General features: G+C 40.4%; 2 protein-coding genes across 2 annotated transcripts; one reads left to right on the top strand and one right to left on the bottom strand.

The window, feature by feature from the left end:
* Positions 1 to 283: 283 nt before the first annotated feature.
* Positions 284 to 2,644, bottom strand: adprm (ADP-ribose/CDP-alcohol diphosphatase, manganese dependent). Its single transcript, XM_088285398.1, has 3 exons — positions 1,889 to 2,644; positions 1,304 to 1,429; positions 284 to 1,179 (listed from the first exon to the last, which is right to left on the bottom strand). The coding sequence occupies exons 1-3, from the start codon at positions 2,460 to 2,462 to the stop codon at positions 869 to 871; spliced, it is 1,011 nt and encodes a 336-aa protein (XP_088141524.1). The 5' UTR covers positions 2,463 to 2,644; the 3' UTR covers positions 284 to 868.
* Positions 2,645 to 8,117: 5,473 nt separating this feature from the next.
* On the top strand, positions 8,118 to 22,580 carry LOC148317134 (myosin heavy chain, skeletal muscle, adult-like). The gene is made up of 39 exons (XM_088284369.1): positions 8,118 to 8,135; positions 8,268 to 8,485; positions 8,553 to 8,696; positions 10,251 to 10,407; positions 10,500 to 10,527; positions 10,602 to 10,716; positions 10,812 to 10,904; positions 10,987 to 11,050; positions 11,142 to 11,240; positions 11,531 to 11,634; positions 11,710 to 11,848; positions 11,939 to 12,057; positions 12,791 to 12,940; positions 13,014 to 13,184; positions 13,261 to 13,567; positions 13,641 to 13,720; positions 13,800 to 13,887; positions 13,985 to 14,102; positions 14,177 to 14,300; positions 14,371 to 14,507; positions 14,580 to 14,835; positions 14,927 to 15,169; positions 15,239 to 15,415; positions 15,506 to 15,651; positions 15,723 to 15,813; positions 17,159 to 17,548; positions 17,616 to 17,742; positions 17,817 to 17,935; positions 18,020 to 18,216; positions 18,293 to 18,476; positions 18,598 to 18,763; positions 18,846 to 18,970; positions 19,048 to 19,356; positions 19,425 to 19,628; positions 20,303 to 20,428; positions 21,051 to 21,221; positions 21,295 to 21,495; positions 21,570 to 21,701; positions 22,423 to 22,580. Exons 2-39 carry the CDS (start codon positions 8,288 to 8,290, stop codon positions 22,438 to 22,440), a joined length of 5,817 nt encoding a protein of 1,938 aa, XP_088140495.1. The 5' UTR covers positions 8,118 to 8,135; positions 8,268 to 8,287; the 3' UTR covers positions 22,441 to 22,580.
* The last annotated feature ends 1,139 nt before the right edge of the window (positions 22,581 to 23,719 follow it).

Below are 23,719 nucleotides of genomic sequence, written 5' to 3'. Positions count from 1 at the left end.
TTGTATTTTCTTTCGTACTATTGCCTTCTGTGAAAAATGTTAATGTAAAATGTGGGCCCAATCTTGGAAACAGTTTTGATAACGGGCGTGGCAAATATTATGCATTTCTTATGCAGCCAACATGTCATTTAGGTTAAGGGGGAATTAAAGAAATATTCAAACGAAAGTAGTTGCTCTTCCAAATGTGGTCAGTGTATATTTGTGATTGAACACAGGTTCAACCAAATAATACTGAGTTGCTCTTGAAAGTTATGCAAAAAAGAAGTTAAAAAAAAAACAGAAATCCATCATTCGGTTAATTTTATTTTTCAGTCGGTATTAGTGCATGCCCTTTCAAATATAATAAATTGCACCACTGATGCATTTACACAAATATATCCTGACAACTGGCTATATAAATGTGTCATTTGCATTTTTAGTCTAATATTAAGCTCATTGTGTCACTAGAAAATCAGCCATGACGGCAGTAGCTCACCAAAAGATTTCACCACATACGTTTGCAAATGGGACACATGTAAAAAGTCTGATTTTAAAATAATTAAATTAATAACATGTCAGCGGACTGTTTTATTTAAATAGAAACATACAATACATTCAGAATTTACCAAATCGTTCCAGTGAAAATTAAAGTGCTATAAATGTATAAAACATAGGCCCTGATGCAGACACTATGTTTTTTTTTGCTCATACAATATTTGCCTGACAATATGCTTAAGCCCATTCAAATGTAATCAGTTCAGTGCAAAATTTAACAATGATTCCTTCCAGATTCATTTTCCTCATAAAAACTCCACCATGTAAATGTACATATATAATGCAGATACCGTACATACAAAACAATGGCATCCACAAAAAACTAAAAGTTCAATCATCTTTGGTTTCCATCGCCAGGGAAAGAAAATGTCAAGTCTGGAATCCTCCCGACCCCCTTCAAGACCATCCGGTCTTCATACACTGAGACGGTTCCAAACGCGTTGCTGTCTGGCGGCGTCTCGATGACTCCCTCCAGCGTAAGGTGGTGAATTCCTGTGCTTTTATCCAAGCAATATCCACCGTCATGATCATGTCCGGCTATGAAACACACCACGCTGCTGTGGGACTGTATAGTGGAGAGAAGCTCATCGAAGTTCCAGGCCAGGCACATGGGAGTTGTGGAGAACGGATGGACTGGGAGGTGACCTAGATAGTAAAACAGGACGAGAAACTAATTTGGAGATTTCCAAATGTTACGTTTTATTCACTTCTTAATCTTATTTGTAGCACAGCAGGCAACGGTAGTAAAAAAAATAAAAATACTACTCACTGACAATGGTGACTTTTTCACGTTTCTTGTCGGCTAAGGACAGAACAGACTCGAGCCACGCCAGCTGGGCCTTGCTGAAACCACCGTTGAACTTTGAGAACCTCTGCTCTAGATCATCAAATAATCCTAAGAACAAAAATCAAGTCATTTGTTTACAGAAGGGATAAAACTTATTTTATTACTCTACAAAATTTGTACAGTATAACAGATATATACAGAAGTAGTATAAAATATTTATAATTGTTTTCACAAAGGAGTACTGAGTTTGGACCTTGACTTGAGGTATTCACAAATGTTCTCAAATTACAACAAGTAGATATTTATTTTTTTTTAATCAGTTTAGCTTTGCTTCAAGACAAAAAATAATTAGCTGTTATAAAAGTGTGAATTTAAGAAAAAAAAGAAAAAAGAGACGCATGAAGTCAGGAAAAAGAGGTTAATAAAATTATCACTATAGATTTTCGTGTAGGATATCGGGCTATGTGAAAGAAAATCGATATCGATCTGATACTACGCAGCCCTAGTATCGTTTTGCAATTATATGTGACGTCACGTCCCAAAAAGGTTTTCCGTATGTGTCCTTACCAGGGGGGGAGTTGAGATCCTCATTGTTGTTATGTTTTTTAATCCAATTTAAAGCACCGCGGTACTGCAGACTGTCCTCATCTACACCAAGCAAACTCACATCATAAGCATCCAACACGACAAATGTGAACCCGGGGAAGGGACTGAAGCTATAGGCGTAGATATCGCCACCGGCCCGGGTTCCGCTGAGGGTCGCGTCAGCAAGTACGGAGCTGTTCAGCTTGGAACGCAATAGCTCGCTTCGATTGAAGTTATAGAACTCATGGTTGCCCCACACATGATGAACGTCTATGGAACTGAAGCTAAACTCTTCTAATACTTTCTCTAGCGCTCGAATGGAGGTTCCGCGACCCTTGTTGAACCCGTCGATGATGTCTCCCAGTTGAATGATGAACTTTGGACGGTCGGTCGAGTGGGACCAGTTTTCCCGAGCTTTTCTGAGCAGCCCAAGACTACTTCGGTAGTATCGCGTTCTTGTCTGGCTGAAATTGAGCCCGTCGTCCATGTCGGCGTACTGGACGTCAGCTATCACGCCGAATGTAAAAAGCGGCGCTCGCTGACAACTGTCGTCCATTGCCGGCGTTTTCTTGGCTCACTATGGTGAGCCGGTGTGTTTAGGAGTGCTGCAGGTGTACAGTGCGCGTCATCCCTTCACATGTCGTGAAAAGTCACGTTCATCATTGCCTGTCATTTTCTATACGTCACTTCCGATGACGACTTCCCTGTGCTGTAGCCCCTGATGGTGTGGCCGTGTTTCATTTCCGGCTTGTACCTTCAAAATAATAAAAAAAAAAGAGAAAATAACTTCCGGCTTGTACCTTCAAAATAAAATAAGATGCTTGGGAACAGAAAGTAAAGGTGAAAATTTAAACTTTTTAATCATGTTTTAAATTCACCGGCGGTCAATAATACCGAAATATGTTTTTTTTTGCTTTCGACAGTGACTATAAGTGGTTCTTAATATTCTGCTCTGTGGACCAAGTTCCCACTTGACATTTTATGTATTTATATATATTTTTTACTTTTACACCTGCATTTCTCTTTACTGCCAACAGGTGGAAACTAAATCATTTTTATTGCAGATAATTCTATAAATATGATGCTCCATCCTAACAAATACAAACAACTATTACTAACTATCAAAAAAACTATAATTATCTTATAAGGGAACACGGAGCAACACAGAAACTGACACAGGTTCGCAGCATAAACGAATAAATACATCAAATTATTTTTTTTTAAAGTCCAAAGGGTGCTGATATACGTAATGTATTTACATTGAATTTATAAATACTCATTCCATGCATACCATTTAACATTGCAACACACATACACTGTTTAAATAGACTATATAAATTTTGCTGTTATACACAATGTGAATTTAAGAACGAACAACTGTTGCTTATCTAAAAAAGAAAAACGATTATTTTTGTTTTATTGTCTTGTCAAAGCTTTGCTCCAAGTCCCTGGGATTAACCTGAAAAAAAAAACATGCACCACAAAATTACTATTATGATTATTATTGTTTTACTGAAGCCCAAATGCCTAAATTTTCCCGCATGATGATTTGGAGAGAAATAATCACTTTATTTCTTCCATAGTTGCATAGTTCAGAGGAATTTCCTTTTAAAAATAGTTTATCCAAGAAATCTAATCATAAACTCATTTGCATACACGTAAAAAGCCATATAAAAAAAACAAATCCCTTTACCATTCAAATAGGCAAATGATTGGCTGCATCTGTACAAATGAATGTTATAGCCTTGTAGCACAGGGAGAAACTATTGTTGTATCAAAATGCAATCTCAGACAGATAATAGAGCGTGACCCGTGCTTAGCACCCCCTTATTTAGACAACTTGAACTCGACTTGACATTTACTCATAAGCCACGAGATTTGACCATCTGTTACATTACAGATTACAATAAACAATCCACAGCATTCAGACTGGCTTTCTTAGACACACGAGGAGGTGCTGTTCAAAACCATTTCAATCAATAGAAACAAACACACACTGCTGTTAAAACAAGAGGAGAAAAAAATTGTGTGTTAATCCACTTAGTGTCACACTGAGCAACACTGTCCCTTTGAGGACAGTCCCTAAGAATATCAAACCCGATGGACTCCCTAATGTAGCCCATACTTAAGATGGAAACAATGTAAGCTGAAGGTTCATAGCCTGCTTGTTCATGATTTAGCACCCACCTTGTCAGTTTACAATCATCTCATTTTCTCCTGCATGACCCTGACTAGGGATTTTAAACTGAGTGACAGTTTAAATACATCACTTCAAAGACTATAATAATAGAGGGCTTGTTGTCACACGGGTAAGTTGTCACATTCCAATTATCTTCTCCAACAGAGGGCACGTGTAAAAAGTGGAATCCTAGTTGTCTTCCTTCTTTGGTCAAGGATTGTGTCCTGACTGAGAAGAGAATAGAATATTGTGAGCTGAGATCAGCGCCAATTCATTATTTTGGACAAACACAAAGTAAAAATATATTTTTTGAGGCAAGTACCTTCCAGATAAAAATCCTAGCAGTGACACACATGGACTTGTTGGAGGAAAGATTGATGCAGTTTATCATAGTGTTTCATTTTAAGATAACTTTAAATTACAGGTAGAAAAGAATGTCAGTTTGGTGTGAGTTGTGAATGAAATACAATATGCAAGTATGTTTCATTGCTTTATTTTTTTTTTGGAATTCAATTTAATCGTGAAATTTCAGTTAAAGGAAGGTAAATAAGGAACTTGAGGCTTTGCACCTTAAACAGTTCATAATTCCTTTAATCTATTCCTTGTTGAGTAATAGTTTGTTCAAAAGAAATTTCATTTACTTTTTTTCAAGCTCATTTTAATAATTTTTTTTGGGATGACTTCAATGTTTACGTTGGCCTCAAGTGACACACTGACCAGCGTAACAACAATTCCACTACATGTAGTACTTGGAATGTTCACATTTTCCTACCTCCTCACTGTCCCTGCCATGACTGGGGTCATCCAGTCCCTCAATAAAACCTTTGCTAGAAAACCTTCACCACTGATGTCAGATTTTGGCATGGTGGAGGGAAGCCAGGCAGGGAGCGGTTTTAACAAAAAGAGTTTAATTACCAAAAGAAAGCTAAAATGCAAACAAAGAACGAGGAAAATAAAAAAAATGACAAAGCACAAAACAAGGTTCAAAGTAACCAAACAAATACTAGAAAAGCAACTTGGACTTGGCATGGAAAAAAAAGTTACTTGACACCACAAGAGGAGACGCTGACATGGACAATGACCCAGCACCAACTGAAAGGAAACCAGAAACTAAATACAAGCAAAGTAACGAGACAACAAGGAACACCTGGACAAGACACAAACAGCTGGAGGGAGCTGATTGGGTGACACCAGGGATCAGGATGACACAGGTGCACACAACAAACCAACGAGACACAAAGAAACACAAGGAAAACCAGAAAGCGAACATCAAACCAAAAACCAACCAAAACGGATCATGACAGGTGTTGCTAATTACAGATATAATCATGATGTATAAGATATTATGTTCATATGTGTATCTTTGTAGAAATAGTTAAATTTTCATCTGCAATTTAGCAGTAACGCACTCTATTATATAGATTTGTTTCAGTCTTGTTATCCACTAAGATTTTTTACCAGTTTGTAGTCATATCCTTTCTTGCAACCATCAGAGCATATATATCTAGTTTCCACTTGTTACATTTTCCAGGGATAATTCGAGCATACATAGCATGGGACCCAATGGGATATCAATGTCCAATATCTTCACCAACTCCGGCTTTACATCATTCCAAAATCTTGTCAGTATGGGACAGTCCCAGAAGACATATGAATGATCACCTATCCCTCCACCATTTTTCCAACAAAGCAGAGATTTTGGTTCTTTACCTAATGATGAAATTACCGAAGGAGTCCTAAAGAACCACATTTTTGTTTTACAGTCAAATTCTTTACACAAGTTGCTAGTGACCCCTGAGTGGCAATTCAAACACCTCCTCCCAAATGTTATCCTCTATTATATTAATTTCTATTACCCAATTGTCTTTATATATCAGCTATTAGGCTTCCATATATTTGTGAGATATGGTTTTCAATAGGAATTATTTCTCATGGCGGCAGGGTGGACGCCTGGTTAGCACGTTGGCCTCACGGTGCAGAGGTCGTGGGATCGATTCCGGCTCTGGCCTTCCTGTGTGGAGTTTGCATGTCCTCCCTGTGCCTGTGTGGGTTTACTCCGGGTACTCCGGTTTCCTCCCACATTCCAAAAACATTCATGGCAGGTTGATTGAACACTCTAAATTGCCCCTAGGTATGAGTGTGAGCACGGATTGTTGTTTGCCTTCTGTGTGCCCTGCGATTGGCTGGGAACCAGTTCAGGGTGTCCCCCGCCTACTGCCTAAAGACTGCTGGGTTAGGCTCCAGCACCCCTGCGACCCTTGTGAGGAGAAGCGGTACAGATAATGGATGGATGGATATTATGTCTAGTTACCATAATGAAGTTTTTTCCACATTTAACAGCTCTCTTTTAAGTTTGTCCCTTTCTACGTGAGTCTGAATATAGTGCCAAACGTGTAGGAAACAAAATGAATCTTTTGGTGTTATTGTGAACTGGGTCGGCAACTGGGAGAAGGATTTCAATTCGTTACCCTCAAATATTTGCTCAATTATCATTACGTCATTACATTCCCACATTTTGAATCCGCTGTCCCTCACTGACGGCATAAAGTCTATATTCCCAACCAACGACATGGCACGGGCTATAGACCTTCCCCCTCCTAGTTTCGTCCTGACTATATCCCATACCCTCAAGGTGTGCCTAATCCATATATTATCTATCCAAATCTGATTCTACATTTTCTGACTAAAAAAAGACAAGCATTTCAGGACATGACTTGGCACTGACTTCTGATATCCAGATGGCCCAACCCTAACCCGAACTCATCTGATATCCATTTGTTTATATATTAAATAAAATGTAAATATCCCGTAACTGCTTCAAATACAATGTTAACTAATCACAAAGTCGGATCACAGAGACCTGATCATGTTCTGATGGTGAGCAACAACAAGTGTCAATCCTGCAATAAATAAAGACTAAATTACTGGTGATTGACAAATGAAGCTTTGTGAAGCACTTGATATTTTTTACTCTTCTAAATAGCACTTGTGGGTTAAAGATTTTGTAGAAATTTAAGACAATTCCGTTATACTAGCCTTTATCTTTAAACCAAGAGCGCCATCTAGAACAGTAAAAAAAATATCACGTGCTTCATGAAGCTCATTTTCCTATCAATATTGGAAAGTATTGCCAAAACATTTGCATGAGAAATTCATAGCCTGCCAAATCTTACATTTCAATATTTCCCTACCGTGCCTAGCTCTCGTGCTGCTGGATCCTGCTTCAGGACCAATGAAAACATTTCCCTCATCTTTTTTTTCTCACCTACCTTACTTTACGGCATTCTCACATCGCTAGTTTCTACCTTACTATATCTGCAAGTTGCTGGAAAGTGAAACTGAGATAACGCAGCGCAAAATTTACAGTCAATAGCACTGAGTGGATAATATGAGGTACACAGACGCATCATCGCCGGGATTTCTTGGTATTTATCTTCATGCACGTGTCGATCAAATATCTGCCGAATATCTCAAAGCCTAAAATTGGCAGCCTGTCCAGTGTGTAATATATTATGTTGACTTAACTGTATGTCCTTCAAATGTTAAGAATGGAACATTCAGAATAGTCCCTCGGTATTACGATGTCGTATTGACACATACTTTGACAATAAACCCCGTCAGGCCAGAATCCCCCAAACAAGACTGCCCTGGCCCATGATGAGGCATTATTCTAAAGCTCTTTTGACTTTGCGTTCTGAGATTCCCATACAGTAGACAGTATGAGTGAAAGAGAACAACTGCAGCTCTAGTGTGTGTTGTGCTTGTTGCCAAGGCTGAATCATCTTCGATGGAGCCTTAATTGTTTCAAGCTTTGTATCGCTTGTGGAGGTCGCCATCCTTTGACATTCATTTTTTTTTATCCATAATCCTAGTTACTCAGTGCCTTGGGTTTACAACAAAAGCTCAGTGATATCCCCATTAAATCACATGCCAAAGTAATCGCTCCTCTACCCGCCACATGGCTTTGCCCTAAATATAGGTGTTGGGGAGACCTTATAAAAGACTTTAGCGCCGATGTCGTTTGCATTTTTCCTGCTGAGACTTCTGCTGGTAAGTATGTTTGACTGTTTAATTGTTTTGGGTTGTTGAGTGATAAATCCTGTTGGACTTCACGGGAGTGTATCTGGTCGTTAAAAATACTAAAGGAGACAGAATGATAACAGTTGTGACTTGTGTCCTCAGAGAAAACCACAACGTTGAAAATGGATTCTGAAATGGCTGTGTTTGGGGAGGCGGCCCCGTACCTAAGGCGGCCTGAACGAGAGCGGATCGAGGCCCAGAATCGGCCTTTTGACGCTAAAACTTCTGTGTATGTGGTGGAGACCAAGGAGCTCTTTGTTAAGGGCACGATACAGAGCAAGGATAAGGGGAAAGTGACTGTAAAAACAGATGCGGGAAAGGTACGGTAGAACAGAAAACGGGTCTACGCCATATTGAGCCGCGTTAAAACTGTTATTAAATTTGTAGGTTGTCACAGTGACGGATGACGACGTGTTTCCAATGAATCCACCCAAGTTTGACAAAATTGAGGACATGGCCATGATGACCCACCTCAATGAGGCTGCTGTGCTGTACAACCTCAAAGAGCGTTACGCAGCATGGATGATTTATGTGAGCATTGACCCCTTTATTTTATTTTGCTTACATATGAAATGAACGTAACTTTTGGTCTGGGAGTATTTTGCACACTTGACCGACTATGTGTCCGTCAGGACTTCTGACACGCTAATGTGCGATCGAAACATATTTTATGCCGTTACCTAAAAATTATAGTGCTACGCAAGACAGTCACCGATTAGAGTAGAGACCTCCACTCCTTGGCTGTTATAACTGAATTCGGCGAATTTTCAGTTGCAAACCTTCTAAAGATATTTACTGGGCTCTGAAGGTGAAGTGGAAATGAAAAAAAAAATTTAAAAATAAATAAATTAATATTTTTTTTTCTTGCCCAAGGGAACGTTTTTTTTTTTTTTTGTCAGATACGCGTTTATGTACTTCTGAGCCGTCCCGGCAATACGTCGGCAACGGCAAGAATCACGGAGCAAGATTTGGAATGCTTCTTGTCGTTAAAAGTCGCCCTCTTTTGTCTTTCACTGATTTGGAAACCGTGCTTAACTGTGCAGAAATTGATTTTATATATTTGTATTTCAAGCGAATTTGAACGTAATTAAATTTGCCCTGAAAATGACCCCGGAGTACATAGGACAGCATTTAATAAAAAAAAAAAAAAAATAAAAAACAAAACAAAACACAATCTCGCAAGCTTTGCGAAGGAGCGCAGTTTTTTATTTTGTTCTCTTAAGTTCCATTTCCCCTTAGGGGCTCCGTAAAAAAAGCAAAAGAACAGGAATTATCTGAACTAAATGGTTTTTTTTTAAATACCAGATTAAACTAGAACTGCTGAAGATATCTAGACTAAAAAATGCTTGATGCATCATCTAATTTATATTGAGTTAAATTCCTAACTCGCACAATTTGCTCCTCAATCCCACCTATACAGGACATCCAAGCAATTTGGGGCCAAACGCTCTGCATGTCTATCAAGTGCGCAAATAACCACATTTTTTTATTGATATTTGTGTAATATTTGGATGGTCAACGAAAGAGAGTAACATTTTAGAGGTTCCTGAGATATTTTGGATCGTTAAAATGCTCCACATGTATGCATAGTGGTACTTTGAATGTTGGGTATTTTAAATTTTACAACACAGTTTACAATAAATGCACATTTTAAAAAAAAAAAGTTGCACGTGAGCAGTGACGCCGAGGCACCATGAATTTAGAGCCTCGTGAAATCGCTTGCATTTATCCAGAATCAGAATCAGGAATCCCTTTATTGTCATTGCACAGTGTGCAACGAGATTAGAGAGCTCCCCTCTCCAATGCAATACAACAATAATTTAATCAAATATATAAATTAGATAAATGAAAGAATAAATAATGAGATGGCAAATAAAACGAAAATGAATAAATAAAAACACATTACGTCACTGTTCTGCAAGGTAATCAAGTTCTTTAGAATTAAGATGTTTTATCGCTCACTCAGTGCGACATTTTTTTTTTTTTCATCCAATGTGCTTCGAAATGAAATATTGTATTTTTAATACCCTTGTCGCATATGCAAGTGCTCGGCTACAAAAATACTGTATGTGATGTACTTTCCAGACCTACTCCGGCCTGTTCTGCGTCACTGTGAATCCTTACAAGTGGCTCCCGGTGTACAACCAAGAGGTGGTGGTAGCCTACAGGGGCAAAAAGCGCCAGGAGGCACCACCACACATCTTCTCCATCTCCGACAATGCGTATCAGTTCATGCTCACTGGTAAACACTTTGCATTAACACATCTAAACTGTTCTGCATGTTTTTCCAAGCACCGTAATTTAGAATGTAAACGGTGCTCTTGTGTATTTTAGATAGAGAAAACCAGTCCATCCTTATCACGTAAGTCGCATGTTTAATCCAGGAAATAAAATGATTGATTTTTAAAATGATTCAAGATTATTTCTATCCTGTAGCGGAGAATCCGGTGCAGGGAAGACTGTCAACACCAAGCGCGTCATCCAGTACTTTGCAACAATTGCAGGGTCAGGGGACAAAAAGAAAGACGCGGGTGCTGCTGGCAAATTACAGGTGACTATAAAATGATTTGTCGACATTCTCTTGAAAGCAAAATAATCTTTCTTTGCATTTTATGCTGTATATTAAGTTTATTGTTCTCGTTTTAGGGAAATCTGGAGGACCAGATCATTTCTGCTAACCCTCTTCTTGAGGCTTTTGGGAATGCCAAGACTGTCAGAAATGATAATTCCTCACGTTTTGTGAGTAAAACAACAGGAGTTACATGAATAATTCTGCCTTTACAAAAACAACAATATTTATTTGTCACTATTATCGTTCCAGGGCAAATTCATAAGAATTCATTTTGGTACAACAGGGAAATTGGCTTCAGCTGATATTGAAACATGTGAGTTATAAAAAAAAAAATTAAAAAAAATCAAAGGTCTTTGCATTTTATTGGTGCCAATCTTTGCTTATGATTAACTCATGCTTGTTAGATTTGCTGGAAAAATCCAGAGTTACGTTCCAGCTGTCTGCAGAGAGAAGCTACCATATTTTCTACCAGATCATGTCCAACAAGAAGCCTGAGCTAATAGGTAACAATTCCATCAGGGGTCTTCAATCCTGTTCCTCAGGGGCCTGGTGTCCTGCCCGTTTTCCATCTCTCCCTGGTGCTACACACCTGAATGGTAATTATCTAGATTTTGCAGAGCTTGCTGATTATCTGATCGTTTGAATCAGCTTTGTTGCAGCAGGGAGAGATGGAAAACCTGCAAGACACCGGCCCTCGGCCCTCGAGGAACAGGATTGAGGACCCCTAATTTAGATAGTAGTCAATGGTGTAAATGATGTTTTTATGCATTATGTCTCAAAATTATCCTTCCAGAGGCTCTGCTTATCACCACCAACCCGTATGACTACCCATTCGTCAGCCAGGGGGAGATTAGTGTAGCCAGCATTGATGACAGTGAGGAGCTGTTGGCCACAGATGTAAGACAAAATTTAAAAGAACAGCTTAATTGACAGGAGCGAATCGTCAGAGGCTTTGTCCCATTCTTCTTTTAGAGCGCCATTGACACTCTTGGCTTCAGTGGAGAGGAGCGGATCGGCATTTACAAGCTCACAGGTGCTGTGATGCATTATGGAAATATGAAGTTCAAACAGAAACAGAGAGAAGAGCAGGCAGAGCCAGATGGGACAGAGGGTAATTTGGATTTGTAGAACTCAGCGTCATGTTCTGCTTTGTGTATTTATGAATTCTCAATTTTTGGATTTCCTGCTTCATTTTAATCAGTTGCTGACAAAGCAGCTTATTTGATGGGTCAGAACTCTGCGGACCTATTGAAAGCGCTGTGTTACCCCAGAGTGAAGGTGGGCAACGAGTATGTGACCAAAGGACAGACTGTGCAACAGGTACATTTACGCTGAAAATACTGTAAGTGCCAAAATCATAAAACCAATGTAAATATCATGCCAACGTCATAAACGACCTCCAACAATGCTAACAAAATGAAAAACAATGGCAACATTCACGACACAAATTTAACTTGGTAAGCCGTTCTGTGGGTGGAAGACCGTGGTCTCCTAGCCAACTTCAAATCATCCGTCCATGGAGGTCTTCTTGCAGTTCCTTCTAAACATACTTTGCTTGCCTCAACCTGCCGCAAGACTCAAACACATTAGGCTACCAGCGCGCCTCTCGTGCACACAATTCAAGAGGAATAAGAGGATCTGCTTCCATCAGAGGCACACCCACAACGGCGCAAAACTTTCTAAAATGCACCACACTGCAATGGCTTGCAAGGGTCTGCTAAAAAAAATATAATATCTATCCATCTATCTATCTGCCTGCCGCTTCTCGTCACAAGGGGGTGCTGTCCCAGTTATCATCGGGCAGTAGGCGGAGGACACCCTGAACTGGTGGCCAGCCAATCGCAGGCCACACACAGACAAACAACCATCCACGTTCACACTCATACCTAGGGGCAATTTAGAGTGTCCAATCAACCTGCCTTGCATGTTTTTGGAATGTGGGAGGAAACCGGAGGACCCGGAGAAAACCCACGCAGGCACGGGGAGAACATGCAAACTCCACACAGGAACGCCAGAGCTTGTGCAGTTTATTTATCTTGAAATCATTGCGCAGGTCTACAATTCGATTGGTGCTTTGGCCAAATCAGTGTATGAGAAGATGTTTCTGTGGATGGTCCTTCGCATCAATCAGATGTTGGACACCAAGCAGCCACGTCAGTTCTTCATTGGCGTCCTGGATATTGCTGGCTTTGAGATCTTTGACGTACGTGCACATTCACGTTTAATGGAATCACAACGGAGTCCCTTGGTAAAAGTCAAATGGTTGTGTTTTTCAGTACAACAGTCTGGAGCAGCTGTGTATCAATTTCACCAACGAGAAACTGCAACAGTTTTTCAACCATCACATGTTTGTGTTGGAGCAAGAAGAGTATAAGAAAGAGGGCATCGAGTGGGAGTTCATTGACTTCGGGATGGATCTGGCTGCTTGTATAGAGCTCATTGAAAAGGTTGTTTAAAAATAATCCTGTTTTTTTAGAAATATGTCAAATCATGTATTTTAATTTTACTCTCTGCTCACCACAGCCAATGGGAATCTTTTCTATCCTTGAAGAGGAATGCATGTTCCCAAAGGCGTCAGATACCACCTTCAAAAACAAACTGTACGACCAACATCTTGGAAAGTCAAATAATTTTCAGAAGCCAAAGCCTGTCAAAGGCAAAGCCGAGGCTCACTTCTCTCTGGTGCACTACGCTGGCACTGTGGACTACAGCATCACGGGCTGGTTAGACAAAAACAAGGACCCGCTCAATGAAACTGTTGTCCAGCTCTTCCAAAAGGCAGGCTTGAAACTATTAGCATTTCTTTATAGCAGTTATTCTTCATCTGATGGTAAGAACTTAAATCAGTAGTCTATCACTTTTATTTTGTGGTTGTAACATTCTTATAAGACATTTGCTCTCAGATAATGCTGCTGGAGGAAGCGCAAAGAAGTCTGCAAAAAAGAAGGGCTCATCCTTTCAGACAGTTTCAGCCCTCTTCAGGGTAACGTCATCTTGGAATGGCATTCAAATCAACTTTGGGGTGTTGAAATATTATAATGACAACGATTTCTCTCCCTTAGGAGAACCTTGGGAAGCTCATGACAAATCTCAGGAGTACCCATCCACATTTTGTTCGGTGTCTCATTCCAAACGAAACTAAAACTCCAGGTATTTTTGTCTCACCAAATTATACACCCTCACGATTTTCCTCAAACCTCAAAGTCATTAGAGGCAAAATGATCTTATGACTGTGGCTATCAATCAGGAATTATGGAACACCATCTGGTTATACACCAACTCCGATGTAATGGTGTGCTGGAGGGAATCAGGATCTGCAGGAAGGGGTTTCCCAGTCGGATTCTTTATGGGGATTTCAAGCAAAGGTAAGCAAAAAGTTTTCCCAGTCTCAGGAATTAACGTGTAATTTTAAATCTATTTCTCTTCAATCTTCCTATAGATACAAAGTACTGAACGCCAGTGTAATCCCCGAAGGTCAATTCATTGACAACAAGAAAGCTGCAGAGAAGCTCTTAGGATCTATAGATGTGGATCATACACAGTACAGATTTGGACATACAAAGGTAATTTCAGTAGAGACACTCTGATAATGCTCCGTAATTGAATTCAAGATCATACTTTTTGTTTCTGTAGGTGTTCTTCAAAGCAGGTCTTTTGGGTCTTCTAGAAGAAATGAGGGATGAGCGACTGGCCTCTCTCATCACCATCACTCAAGCCTTGTGTCGTGGCTTCCTCAGGAGAAAGGAAATTCAGCAAATGACAGAGAGGAGGTATAGAAAATGATGGCAAAAGCAATCATTTGAATCATATTAACTAATTGCATGAATTCCATACGCTTGTAGAGAATCTGTTTACACCATCCAGTACAACATTCGCTCCTTCATGAATGTCAAACACTGGCCATGGATGAAGCTTTACTTCAAGATCAAACCGCTCTTGAGAAGTGCTGAGACAGAGAAGGAGATGGCCATGATGAAGGAAGAATTTGCAAAGTGCAAAGAGGATTTAGCGAAATCCGAGGTGAAGAGAAAGGAGCTAGAAGCCAAAATGGTTTCCCTGGTTCAGGAGAAGAATGATTTGTGTCTTCAGATCCAAACTGTGAGTAGAGACTTTAAGAAACCTTCTTTGATGAGTGAATGTCATGTTTTCCTATATTTTATGATTTTATGTCTTGTATTTTGTAATCTAGGAAGGCGAGAGCCTGGCAGATGCAGAAGAAAGATGTGATGGACTCATAAAGAACAAAATTGTGTTGGAAGCCAAAACCAAAGAACTGAGCGAACGACTGGAGGAAGAGGAAGAGCTGAATGCCGAACTCACTGCGAAGAAGAGGAAGCTTGAGGATGAATGCTCTGAGCTGAAAAGAGATATTGATGACTTAGAGCTTACCCTGGCCAAAGTTGAAAAGGAAAAGCATGCCACTGAAAATAAGGTTTGCATCTACGAGGCAATAGGTGGCCCAAAAAAAAAATGTTTATTGAATGTTTTTATATTTGTTCAGGTCAAAAATTTGACCGAGGAGATGTCGTCCTTGGATGATACCATTGCCAAGTTGACCAAGGAGAAGTCAGCCTTGCAACAAGCACACCAGCAGACACTGGAAGACCTGCAAGCGGAGGAAGACAAAGTCAACTCTCTTAGTAAAGCGAAGATCAAGTTGGAGCAGCAAGTTGATGATGTTGGTCTTCCATTTGTATCCAAACCAAGTCTTATAAAAGTTCTTGGACTAAAATCTGAACAAAAATGTATCTTTCTGTCAATGGGCTAGTTGGAGGGGTCTCTAGAACAAGAGAAAAAGAACCGCATGGACGTTGAACGGGGCAAGAGGAAAATCGAAGGAGATCTTAAACTAGCCCAAGAAGGCATCATGGATTTGGAAAATGACAAACAAATACTGGAGGAGCACCTGAAAAAGTAGGTACTGACATGAAAGTAGTTGAACAGCATGGAAACTGATTGGGATATTTATTTTGGGACATTTTCAGGAAAGATTTTGAATTAAGCCAACTAGCATCCAAAGTGGAAGATGAGCAGAGTATAGCTGTGCAGTCTCAGAAGAAGTTCAAAGAGTTGCAGGTAATTGACGAATGAAAGCAATGTGCACCCAGAGAAAGTGGACTTTCACAGAGGCTTCAATAACTAGTGACGGGCAAATGAAGCTTCATGAAGCACTTGTGATCAATACCACAAGTACTTCAAGAAGCTTCATTTTCGCATCACTATGAATAGGTACTATTCTGAATTCGGCCAATCGTAAATCTCTTTAAATACGAATATCATGAAACATTTACATTGGTAGTTCAAAAAGTGAAAACTCAAATGTCATACTGCACACTCGCAACTCAGAGTGAAATATTTTAAGATGTTATTTCTCATATTTGTGATGCTCATATCTTACAGCTAGCCACAAAACCTCCAAATTCACAATTTTCCAAACAAATGACAACCCATCAAAGCAATGTTTAATATAGAAATGATGGCCTTCTGATTTTTTTCATTCATGGTCAGTCAAGAATTGGTTGATGTTTATTTTGCATCAGTGGCACGGAAGTGATCAGGGTCTGTTGTCCCTCATCAGAACTGTGAGGGAGATGTGAGCGTTATGATGATTTATGTTAGGGTCATACCATGCACCCCCCTCCCCCTAAAAAAAAAGATTTAACCAAGTAGATTTTGATTTTAATGAAACAGTCTTCTTGTTGATAGTGATGGAACAACAACAAAACTCGAATTTTTGATCAATCGCAGCAAGGCTTTGTTGTGAGCGTTGACATTTGCTGCAAAAAAACGACAGCCGTATATCTCTGGAACTCCTCGCCTAAAGACCTACTCGGACTAACCTAATATTTGAGATTTTGTGTTGTGCCATCACTATTAACAAGTACACCAAGTTTCATTAAAATCAAAATCTGCTGGGTTAATCCCATCGGATGATTGGGTTTGGGACGACCCGTTGTGCAAATTCCTGTGCTTCGCAAGTTACATTTGCTGTCGTTTTCCTCATATGTAGCCTGACTTACCCTCAAATTTGGTTTATTGAGCGTCCCTCACAAAAAAAATCGGAACTTTATTTCATTTATAAAACCACCATTGTTAACAGCAGGCGTGGGCAAACTATGGCCCAGGGGCCACATGCGGCCCGTTAAACGTTTTAATCCGGCCCGCCGAACTTGAAAAAAAATTAAATGAATAAACCTTGTTAATGTTTTATTTTCTAAATAGTGTGGTGTGTCAAAGACATATATTTTGTTGTAATGCGTTCGTTCATTTTCATTTAAAATTAAATGTATATTTTTTCTTCAATGAGGTGAGGTTACCAAAACACTCCATCCATCTGCTCCTGGTCCGGCCCCTCTGTCAAATTTTAGAACCCATTGTGGCCCACCCATACACATATATTTTGAATCTGTGTCTTCCCTAGGCACGCATTGAAGAGCTGGAAGAGGAGATTGAAGCGGAGCATGTAGCCCGAGCCAAGGTGGAGCGACAGCGGTGTGAACTCGCACGGGAGCTTGAGGAAATCAGCGAGCGGTTGGAGGAAGCCGGAGGGGCCACCGCAGCCCAGATAGAGATGAACAAGAAGCGAGAGGTGGAATTTCAGAAACTGAGACGGGACCTGGAGGAGTCAACGGTCCACCATGAAGCTATAGCCGCCGCCTTGAGGAAGAAACATGCTGACAGTGTTGCCGAGCTGGGCGAGCACATTGACAACCTGCAACGGGTCAAACAAAAGCTGGAGAAGGAGAAGAGTGAATACAAGATGGAGGTCGATGACATGTCTGGCAACATTGAGGTGGCAGTCAAAGCAAAGGTAATCTGGTATTGTGTACACGTTGGTGTTTTCATGAATGAATTATGGATTTTATCAACGAATACAGAGTCATTATGAGAAACTTTGCCACTCCATGGAGGACCAACTGAATGAATACAAGGCAAAACATGATGAAGACTCTCGTATGATCACTGAATTAAACACACAACGGGCAAGGCTCCAGAATGAAAATGGTAAAGTTCTCATAACTGTCTTACGGTTTACACCTTTCTTCTTTGTTTGCTCACTGAATTAAACTCTTGAGCAGGTGAGTTTTCTCGTCTTCTGGAGGAGAAAGAAGCAATCCTTTCTCAACTGTCAAGGGCCAAGCTTGCCTTCACCCAGCAAGTTGACGAACTCAAGAGACAAGTTGAGGAGGAAACAAAGGTCAGTTGTCACCAAAATACAACTCGAGCATATGAAATTCAGGTTTGCTTTTGTTTAAAAAACACAACTCTCCCTCTCTACTAGGCAAAGAGTGCGCTGGCTCACGCTCTCCAATCCGCACGTCATGACTGCGATTTGCTTAGGGAGCAGTTTGAAGAGGAGCAGGAGGGAAAAGCTGAACTCCAGAGGGCAATGTCCAAAGCCAACAGCGAGGTGGCCCAATGGCGGACAAAATATGAGACTGACGCCATCCAGCACAACGATGAGCTGGAAGAAGCAAAGTTAGTGTTCTTCTAAGAAAAATACATTCTTCGACAGATTTTCTTTACTGAGCTTTTAAATGTTGCATTGGTTCAGGAAAAAGCTCACTCAACGGTTGCAAGATGCTGAAGAGGCAATTGAGGTGGTGAATGCCAAGTGTTCCTCATTGGAAAAGACAAAGCAGAGACTCCAAGGAGAAGTGGACGACCTGATGGCTGAAGTGGAAAGGGCTAATGTGCAAGCGGCTCTCCTGGATAAAAAACAGCGGAGCTTTGATAAGGTCGGAGGGATACCTTATGCGAAAGTCACTTGCAAGATAAAAATAGGCGATTACGTACTTAACTTTGCCACTGCATGGATGTTTATACATTTGAGTAACCAATGCATTATATTCTGTTTAGATTTTGTCTGAGTCAAAACAGAAGTTTGAAGAAAGTCAAGCGGAGCTGGAAGGCTCGCAACGGGAATGTCGCACCCTCAGCACAGAGCTCTTCAAAATCAAGAACTCCTATGAAGAAGCTTTGGATCACCTCGAGGTCCTCAAACGAGAGAATACAAACTTACAGCGTAAGTTGATTTAAGAATGTTCTAATGTGTACAAATATTTACCGTACGTATGTCCTCATCGGATATTAAATATGCTTTGTAGAGGAGATCTCCGACCTCTCTGACCAACTTGGTGAGAATGGCAAAGTCATGCATGAGCTGGAGAAGACTAAGAAGCATAGTGAGACTGAAAAAACAGAGATACAGACTGCTTTAGAGGAGGCTGAGGTAGTGTGGTGTTTTTTTTTGTATAAAGCTCAACATTCGTAGGAATACCTGTAACAAATGCCACTTTTGTATCGCAGGCTTCCCTGGAACATGAAGAATCCAAAATTCTCCGTATCCAGCTTGAGCTCACTCAAGTCAAGGGGGAAGTGGATTGTAGGCTGGCTGAGAAGGACGAAGAGTTTGAGCAGATGAAACGGAACCACCTGCGCGTGGTGGACACTTTGCAGTCCGCCTTGGATGCTGAAGTACGCAGCAAGAACGATGCCATGCGAATCAGGAAGAAGATGGAGACTGACCTCAACGAGTTGGAGATGCAGTTGAACCACTCCAATCGGCAGGCTTGTGAGGCCCAGAAGCAGCTGAAGAGCATGCAAGTCCACCTCAAGGTGAAACGATAAACCGGCATCTTTCAATACACATACAGCAGAATCATATTTTTTTTTTCTATCCGAAGGAGCAAACGCTTCTCCTAGATGATGCACTGCGCAGCCAAGAAGACCTAAAGGAGCAGGTAGCAATGTTGGAGCGCAGGAACATCTTGATGCAGGCTGAAGTGGAAGAGCTGAGGGCTGCACTGGAGCAATCGGACCGAAGCCGCAAATTAGCTGAGCAGGAGCTTGCTGATGCCTGCGAGAGAGCTGGGCTGCTGCATTCACAGGTGGAATAAATGGAATAGAATTGCAGCAATGTGACGTCTCTTAGCCGCTAGTGGAGCTAGAGCAGGCGTGGGCAAACTACGGCCCGGGGGCCACATGTGGCCCGTTAAACGTTTTAATCCGGCCGGCCAAACTTGAAAAAAATTAAATGAAAAAAACTTGTTAATGTTTTATTTTATAAATACTCTGGTTTTTCAAAGACGTATATATTGTTGTAATGCTTTCGGTCTCTTTCATTTAAAACTAAATGTATTTTTTTTATCCGATGAGGTGAGGTGACCAAAACATTCCATCTATCTGCTTCTGGTCCGGCCCCTTCTGTCAAATTTTAGAACCCATTGTGGCCAGCTAATCAAAATGTTTGCCCACCCCTGAGCTAGAGGGTACCCCCCACCCCTAAATATGCTTGGACACCCCACTTGCCAGACCAGACAATTAAATTTTGAGTATTTTCAGATTTTTTTCCAGGATTTTCTTGACCACATTTCCACCCGTCTCTCATACGGAACATCTAATGATTTTTTTTCAGAATTTTCTGAATAATTTGGGGGGTTTGTATATTTTTTTGTTGTTGCATGGCTTGTGAATCAGTTTCAATTACCCTGGAATTAAAGATTTGTTTGCCGACTTAATGACCGGTGGTAATTATTGTTGATTGTTTCTCATTGGAATACAGAACACGAGTCTTCTCAACCATAAGAGGAAGCTCGATGCGGATGTCAGCCAGCTGCACGGCGAGCTGGAGGACGCAATCCAAGAGGCTCGCAATGCGGATGAGAAAGCAAAGAAAGCGATCACTGATGTAAATATCACATGATGTCACATTTATTTAGAACACTTCATGATGACACTAAAAAAATGCTCGGTTGTTTTCCTAACCGGCGGAGCGGAGTTATTTTTACTGAAAGTTGGGTTCATTATTTTGTTGATGTTTGGATTTAGGTGGGCTGAAGACCTGAAACTGGTCACCATTTTTGCCAGTTTTGTTGTGAAGTAAATTTAAAGAACATTCTCTCATTCTTCCATCCTGGGTTGAAGTCATCAAAGAAAGAATTTGCTTGAGGACCCAACCCCTGGTTTTACAACAAATCATAGGAACCCCGAAATACACTGCAAATTTAAACTCGATTACGTATAAGCAGTATTAGGAAGGCATCAGAATTTTCTTTTGTTCTTATCATAAGAGATAACTGGCCAGAGTATTTATTTATCTATTTTTGGGGGGGACGTGATGTTGGAAAGTCTTATATCCATCCAATGGAGCTAATTCTAGCTGACTTTTGGCCTAAGGCACACAACACCCAACTTTGGTCGCTAATCACTGTCTCATACACGCTTCACTGAGTTAAACCCATTTTTTTTTTACCTGCACTGAAGTCAAGCAAGTAGAGCACTAACTACACAATGAATGATTGAAAATTCAGGCCGCCATGATGGCAGAAGAGCTAAAGAAAGAGCAGGACACCAGCAGCCACCTGGAGAGGATGAAGAAGAACATGGAGACCTCGGTGAAGGACCTGCAGCACCGTCTCGATGAAGCTGAGAACCTTGCATTGAAGGGGGGCAAGAAGCAACTCCAGAAACTGGAGGCTCGGGTATGCGAACATGTTCATGAAGTCTGTAGACAACGCTGAGAGATCAGTTCTTGCGTTTGGGTGTGTGTTTCAGGTGCGCGAACTGGAAAGTGAAATGGAGAGTGAACAGAGACGAGCTGCGGAAGCTATCAAGGGAGTTCGGAAATATGAAAGGCGGATCAGGGAGCTCACGTACCAGACGGAAGAGGACAAGAAGACGGTTTTGAGACTGCAGGACCTTGTTGATAAACTGCAACTTAAAGTCAAAGTATACAAACGGCAGAATGAAGAAGTGGTAAGCTCCTCGGTGAACCACACAGAACTTTGTGAACAGTTGAGAATGTTCATTCAAATATATCGTTTGCACAGGAGGAGCAGGCCAATGCTAATCTTGCCAGATTACGGAAGGTCCAACATGAACTGGAAGAGGCCCAGGAGCGAGCAGATATTGCTGAGTCTCAAGTCATGAAGATGAGAAGCAAAAGCAGAGAGTTTGGAAGGGTAACTTCATGAACTAATATTGAACTCATCATAGTCCATAACAGGTGACAAAAACACAATTGATTTTAAAGAATACCTTCCCATCCCAGCTAGCCGAAAAAATGGCATTCTGGTTGATATCGTGTTTGTGGAATATGAGTTTAGCAGAAAAATCCACCCATTTTTTTTACGCCTCAGGGGACGGACATTTTTCGCACCTAATGACCAATCATGGCTCAGCTTCAGAAAGCAGGTGAGCCATGATTGGTCCTTACCTGAGTTCTGAGCAACTGTGATTTCATTTTCAGTTGATAGAAAGTGAGAAAATGGCCGCCCCCTGAGATAACTTAAAACAGGTGGATTTTGATGCTTAACATATTCCGCAAACGGAATATTAATCAGAATGCAGTGTTTTGACTAGTGAAGGCACAGAGAACATATTATCGTAAATATTTTTGGGGGTTGACTTCCCCTTTAATGTGTTGTAATTTAGTTATAGAAATTCAGATGAGATTTAATTAAACTTCAACCCATGACTAAATTTAAGTTGTATAATTTAGAATACATATACACAACTCAATTTTATTGACATAGTTTAAAAGACAACCACAGCTCAAGCCAAGACGCACACACACACACACACACACTAAGTTGATATCATGAAGCCTTTGCCTTGAAACACTTTGGATTTTCTGTATAATAAAAATATATATCTCTTCTCTCATGTGATTTTGTGGCCTAGGTTGCTGAATCAGAGTAGAACTGGAGAACGTCTATGCCCAGAGGATCGCTGATATCAACTCTGAGCGCAATTATCTGAATTACGTTTGAAGAATTTAAACTAATTGTTTTGCTGTGAAGCTGTTGAATAAATCAGTCCCATGCATTCTTTTTTTTTTATCTATAGATATACACAACTAATGCCTCCAACCACAGGGGTGAAAGAGTGGCGTAGAATTGTACTGCATCATACTAAAAGCTGTTTCCACAATAATAAGCATAATTTTAAATTATTATTATTTAATTAATTATAAATTATAGTGTGCCAGTGATTATAATGTGATTGGTTGGCAAAGGTTTGATGTCAAACATGTATTTTGCTGTAATACAACAGCAAAAGAAAATGCGGACAACTCACTATGCTGTAAAATAATTAGAATACTAAAGTGTCAGGCCTTTGTCATGCAATACAAGACCAAAATGACTTTTTCCCTTTGATGACAAATGTGTCGGGTAACAAATCACAATTTCAATAAAAAAAAAACAATTGTTTCTCTTGTTAATTCATTCTTTTTTTTCATATATTTTTGTATATTACAATAAGTCAAATTGGCCGGCAATGTGTTCAGCGAGGATAGAATCCATCACATCCGCAACCTTAGTGAGTAATAGTATTAGCCACGGCTCCAGACTTACGTACCTTTTCTTTTATGAGGCGCACAGTGGCCTCGCTCCTCAAATTTAGGGCGCACGTAGAAAAATTAGGGCCGTAACAAAATAAATATTCACTGCCTTCATTCCCACAATATTGCTGATAAATGGGTATTCTGTGTTTTCAATGGTGATCAGGAAGTAGATTTTGTCACATTCACACTTTTTTGTTGATAATGACAAACAATAATACTCACCCTTTGCAGTTCACTGATGTGGCCATGTCAATTTAAGAGTTGTCACACCACTATGAAGTCAAGAGCGCTCGGGAGCAAGTTTTCATCTACAATATTTCTGTAATGCTGTATTCAGATAGAAGAAGTGCTTTAGATGTAGGGATGTGGGTGACATAATGAACAATTTAGCCTATAAAGCTGGTCTCACCATTAGTGAAGGACAAATGAAGCTTCATGAAGCACTTGATCATTTCGACTCCTCTAGATGGTGCTGTTGGTTTAAAGAAACAGTGGAAATGTAATAAATGGCAACAGACGTTATTTTAAAACCAAGAGTACCATCTAGGGGAGTCAAAAATATCACAAGTGCTTCATGAAGCTTAATTTTCCCAGCACTACTCACCGTCACCTGACAGCAATAAGTGCTGGCAG

The sequence above is a fragment of the Idiotropiscis lumnitzeri genome, chromosome 20 (assembly GCF_059441095.1).
Source record: "Idiotropiscis lumnitzeri isolate Australia: NSW breed Sydney's pygmy pipehorse chromosome 20, RoL_Ilum_1.0, whole genome shotgun sequence".
NCBI classification, from domain to species: Eukaryota; Metazoa; Chordata; class Actinopteri; order Syngnathiformes; family Syngnathidae; genus Idiotropiscis; species Idiotropiscis lumnitzeri.
Note: the sequence above shows the minus strand (reverse complement) of the source record. Positions and strands in the feature narration are given on the sequence as shown.